General features: G+C 35.6%; 1 protein-coding gene across 1 annotated transcript; it reads left to right on the top strand.

Annotated features, from left to right (window-relative positions):
- Nucleotides 1-1970: 1970 nt before the first annotated feature.
- On the top strand, nucleotides 1971-2688 carry LOC145054070 (small ribosomal subunit protein uS9). The gene has a single exon (XM_079002204.1). It carries the CDS (start codon nucleotides 2043-2045, stop codon nucleotides 2478-2480), a length of 438 nt encoding a protein of 145 aa, XP_078858330.1. The 5' UTR covers nucleotides 1971-2042; the 3' UTR covers nucleotides 2481-2688.
- Nucleotides 2689-6008: the final 3320 nt, after the last annotated feature.

Below are 6008 nucleotides of genomic sequence, written 5' to 3'. Positions count from 1 at the left end.
ATCAAAACAGTAGGTAATGAGCAAAACAGTAGGTTATTTTAACTACCTACGGTTTCGTGGGCTAGTTTGGGACAAATACTAATTTTTGGCTAAACAGTGAGAAGTCATTAATGAATTTGGTTAGATTAGTAATTTTCCCTTAAAAATAGTCCTTAGTATCTAATGTCAGTTTTATGAGTATCTCGTTGTAAACCGATAGCAATACATAGGTGCTGTTTGTTTTTCTGAAGCCAAAATGTCTGCAGTCTGCGGACCACATCTGCAAGCCTCTGCAGCAGAAGAGGTGGACCAAACGTCTGCAGTCTGCAATAAGAAGATTGTTTGTTTTTTAACGTCTGCAGACTGCTGAAATAAACTGAATTTTAAATAAAATTATTTTACAAACTTAAAATGATTTTTCAACACCAAAATTTTAATAATAATAGTCTTATAACATTGAAAATAAAATTCATGCAACTAAATTAGTCATACAATAAAAAAAATGTTTTACAATAACAATTTCATTTAAAACAATTCAATCTATATCGTGCATCAACTGATCAACAATTTCATCACGTAACTGAGTCATATATTTACGGTCTGCTGCAGTACCATGTGTTGGAATCCCGTCTTCATCATCATCAAAGGCCACATTGTTATTTCGAAACGGGACATTGGGTTCATCGTATCGTGCAAAATACTCATCACTCAATCCTTCTTTCCTTATATAATTATGAAGCGCGAAGCATGCCATGACAATGTTTCTTTGTGTCACAAACGGGAATGGTGCCATCCTCTTCAATATAGGGAAGCGTGCTTTCAAAACACCAAAAGCACGCTCAATGACATTCTGAAGTTTTGCATGTCCATGGTTAAATTTTTCTTCATTCAAAATCAAATCCAATTTCACATTCAAAGATAAATTACTTTCATTACAAATGTTTTTATTTTACAGCTCTTTTATGAGTTATGCATCAATTAACATAAATTCTGAACTATAGCTTCAATGCAACGGATAAGAAGGGAATAACAGAAAGTCAGGAGAAGAAGGAAGACTGACAGCAGGAAAAAAAAAAACGAACCTGTAGCTGTGAGGTCGAAGTCTCCGGTGTAGCTGTGGGGGCGACGGTCTCCGGCCGGTGGCTTCACAGGGGAGGCGCTGGTTAACGGCGGCGAGCAGGGGAGGGGTCGTCGCTTGGTCGCTAGTTGAAGTTGTCGCTGTGACCTTGTTGTTCGCCGGCTGCTGCAATCGACTGTGATGGTCGGAAAATCGGAGGACGCCGGATCGGAGAGGAAGGCGGCGATCGATGGTTTTGATCGGAGAGGAGGGTTGCGACGGTGGTGGTCGCTGCAAGGTGGAGTACGATCGATCGATCGAGGGTTTTTTCTGGGAGGGTTGGACTAGGACTGGAGGCGGAAACAAAAAAAAAAAAGACGCGTTTTTTTTAGGTTAAAGGGCTTGCAAACTTTAGAAGATGCTATCCCATATCTGTGTGGTGAAGACCTCGCGCAGACGTTTTTATGGCTGCGCACTTCAGAAAAACAAACAGACTGCAAACCATTATGTCTGCGCGTGGTCTGCGCCTCGCAGACAGAAAAGGTCACGCAGACCTGCAGAGAAAAAACAAACACCCTCATAGTTTCAAATAAAAATTAGTTAACGTCGTATTCGGCAACAACTTTTTGAAATCTTTTACATCTATTAAAAATTTACAACTGTTTATACCTAATAATTTTTACCTAATAGTTCCACACAAATTAAAACTACAACTCCCAAATTTCATCGTTCACAAAACACGTCTTAAACCCAGTTTAGTAGTACAAATGTACAAGTTTGTACAAATGTACAAGTTTGTTTCTATCTTTATGTCCGTTTAAAATCGGGCCGTTAAAAATGGGCCGCCCCAACAACTTAAACCATTAAATCGCAGTTGAATAAATAAATGTATCTGATTTATAAAACCCTAATCGCGCCCCATATAAACTCTGTATTTTTCCAATCGATCGCTTTCTTCGTCTAGTTGATCACTCCACGTTCTCTAGAATTAGGGTTTCGTATAAAAATGGCGGCAGCTCCACCCAACTCCGTTCAATGCTTCGGCCGGAAGAAGACGGCGGTTGCGGTCACACACTGCAAGGCTGGTCGTGGTCTAATCAAGATCAATGGTGTTCCAATCGAGCTCGTCCAGCCTGAAATCCTCCGTTACAAGGCGTTTGAGCCGATTCTCCTTCTTGGTCGTCACAAATTTGCTGGCGTAGACATGAGGATCCGAGTCAAAGGTGGAGGTCACACTTCTCAGATCTACGCAATTCGTCAGAGTATCTCTAAAGCGCTCGTCGCTTATTACCAGAAGTTTGTCGATGAAGAACAGAAGAAGGAAATAAAGGATATTCTCGTGAGATATGACCGAACACTACTTGTTGCTGATCCTAGGAGGTGCGAGCCGAAGAAGTTTGGTGGTCGTGGTGCTCGTGCGAGGTTTCAGAAGTCTTACCGTTGATCAAAACAGAGTAATTCATGTCATTTTTATCCTAGCATATTTCATTTTTGTTATGTTGCTTTTTGATAGTATGTTGAGACGTGAGACACGAAATTGTTGTTCTTCTGCTAGAAATTTTGATTGAATTGGTTTGATCTTTTCCGTTCTAGACATTCATGCCTAATGGTGTTTTCATATCTGTTATTTCTATTGAATTTACTTGCAGCCATTCTATTGTGCTAACGATTTGTTGATATTTAGAGTCGTGATAGATTATCTTTGCACCTTTGTCTATATGTTATTCAATCACATATGTTTAAATGATATTTGTCAGTTGTCATGAACAATTTGCTATTAACAGTTTTGATGATACATAGGTGTTCTCTTGAAAACTTTTACATTTTAGAAGCTTGTTAATTTTCTTTACGGGTCATTTGCTTGTTTCAAGCTTGTTAATTTTGCTAATTGTTGTTGAAAATGTTTGTTCATTACTGCCTTTTGAACTTCATTAACACAATTTTCTTGACATTACTTCACTATTAGGTTCACCTCTTATAAGCATTTTTCACAATTTCTCATTGTTCTTAAAGTCATTATTAAGTTGCGTACAATAAGATTTCCCTAGAAAGTCACAAGGCTTTCAATCACCGGATTCATTCATTTATTGATTTAATGTAATGGCTGGCTCAAAGAAACGAAAGTAGCGGTTACATTTGTCATTAATGGCCGACTCAAAGAAATGAAAGAATCGATTACATTTTACCAGGGATGAACATTTGGACTGGGGAACCAATCGGAACCGGTATCTGAATTGGAACCGTTTGGGCCGGGATTGGGACAATATTTTTGTGGATTTTTGGAACTAGGAACAAATGGAACCAACCTAAAACCGGGAATCGAACTAGACCAACTTAAAATGTTTATTTCTCACTAATTGAAGTGAGATTGACTTTATTATTTTTCCTACATGTTATTTAGGTTCTGTAGATAATTTTAGACTATAAAATCTTTTGATTTGGTTAAAAATTGAATGAGTTACAAGCCTTGCAAGGAAAACATATGAAATGAGACTTTTTTTTTCTTTTGTTTTAGCACTAAAACGTAATTTCATATTTTTCCTAAAATGTTCATATCTCACTCTTTTGAAGTGAGATTGAAATGATTCTTTTTTCTACATGCTATTTAGGTTTTATAGATAATTTTAGACTATGAAAATGCTTGATACTGTGAAAAATTGAATGAGTTACAAGCTTTATATCAAATTGGATTTTTTTTTCTTCCTGTTTCAGCACTAATAAATAATTTGACATGATTTTTTTCCTACATGTACATATCTTACTCATTATAAGTTGTATTGACATGATTTTTTTCCTACATGTTTAGGTTTTTTAGCTCATTTTAGACTATAAAAACTCATAATTTGGTTAAAATTGAGTGACTTACAAAGCCTGCACAAAAGCGTATTAAATTGACTTTTCTTGTTTTAGCACCATTTAACAATGTACTACTTTATTCTCAAAATACGTTGCTATTTCTTGCGGATCGGTTCCAACATTGAAGACCCGACAAGAACCGGAACCGATATTGGTAGAATCGGCGGTCCTGTTCGGTTCGGTTCGGTTCCTATTTTCCACAAAGTTCGGTTTCCGAGCCGGTTTCGATACTCATCGCTACATTTCATATGATTTTATGGTTTTACTTCATTTGAGGCTGAGATGTTATTTGGGTTGGAACCTAACCGAATAAGGTAATTGCATGAACCAAAAACCGAACTGATTAACAAATACCGGTTCGGATTGGGTATTAATTGGTTTGGTTCGGTTATTGCTTGGATAATATGTATAAGATGATCAATGACCTATATATATATATATATATATATATATATATATATATATATATATATATATATATATATATATATATATATATATGGGGATAGTGAATATGAGACTGTTATATACTTAACCTTAGGTGTGGAACCTATCAAAACTAAGGTCATTTTGCTCCTTTTTAGCTTAATTTTTCTTTTATTCAAAAAACTCATATAAATTGGATTTCATCTTCTCGTGTATATTTAATTTGACAACATCAATTCATTATTATTCTTTGCTTTTAAAGTCATTATCATCGGATTTTGATACAACGTTCAATTTTTTTTATTTGAAATCACTACATCACATTATAACTATCCATGTATTCATATAAAGCAAAATCCAATTACAATAAATATGTTTAGCAATTAAATCATCAAAAGATGCCAACTGTATTCATACACAAATGAAATCGCATGTGGTAAATGCAATTGGTTAGTGTGTATTAAATTCGATATATAATCCATGTTTTCTTTAAAGTAGCATACAAACACGTGTCCTCTTACTATCATTTTTTTGTAATTGAATTGAGGAAACAACACACTTAGTTTGTAATTTATATGTAAAAGAAGACGACGATGATTGCAACAATGAATTTGTAGAATTATTTGTAAGAAATTTTGAAGGACAAAGAAATCAATATAATCAAAGATGATAATAAGGAAAACAGATCAACGATTTTGAAGTGGTAGATATGGTAAATCTTTTGATTCTAAAAATAAGGAAATCAAAATACTAATTTGTTAGGATTAACATCAAAACTACGTAGTTTTATTACAACGTACATGGTTCAAACGACAAGTCGATAAGCGCTTAGCATGGTCTCGACGCAAGTCATACCATTTCCCTTTCAAAAGCATTATAACCTACATGGGTTAAACGGCAACCCGGTAAGCACTTAACATGGTCTTAATGTAAGTTATACCATTTCCTTATCAAAAACATTATAACCTAGATGGGTCGAACAACAACCCGGTAAGCGTTTAGCATGGTCTTGATGCAATTCATACCATTGACTTATCAAAAACACCATAACCAACACGGGTCAAACGACAACACGGTAAGCGTTTAATATGGTCTCGACACAAGTCATAACATCACATTATTAAAAGTAGTATACCCTATAAGGGTCAAACATTTCGTATGGTCTCGAAGCAAGTTATTCCATCACCTCATCAAAAGCAATATAACCTACACAGGTCAAACGACAACAACCTGGTAAGCATTTAGCATGGTCTCGACGCAAGTCATACCATTACCTTATCAAAAGCAATATAACCTACATAGCACAAAAAACAACCCAACAAGCATAAGGAGATTTCCTGACACTAGGCACAAACATTAAATAGTTAACAAAAGTAACATTCAAGCATGCGTTGCACTTAAAGCAATGAGCATGAAAGTAAACCTTTTAGTCAAATTATGTCAACATACAAGGACCAAAAATTAAGTTACAGAAGTCAAAGACACATCCTATATACCAACACAATTGAAGGCCAAGGAGCGCGAAACTAAAAATGGTTACACTTACAAACACTCACACCAAACAATGCTTGCCATTACACAAAGAAATAAATCATAACCAATTGGAGATAAGACCTATAAGGACTTCACAACAAGCTGAGCATGAAGAACCTCATTCTCCTGTAGACATGACTCATAATTGGCCTCTAAC

This window comes from Lactuca serriola, chromosome 5, assembly GCF_051521515.1.
Source record: "Lactuca serriola cultivar US96UC23 chromosome 5, Lser_US96UC23_V15, whole genome shotgun sequence".
NCBI lineage: Eukaryota > Viridiplantae > Streptophyta > Magnoliopsida > Asterales > Asteraceae > Lactuca > Lactuca serriola.
The sequence above is the reverse complement of the archived record's forward strand: the minus strand, read 5'-3'. Positions and strand labels throughout refer to the sequence as shown.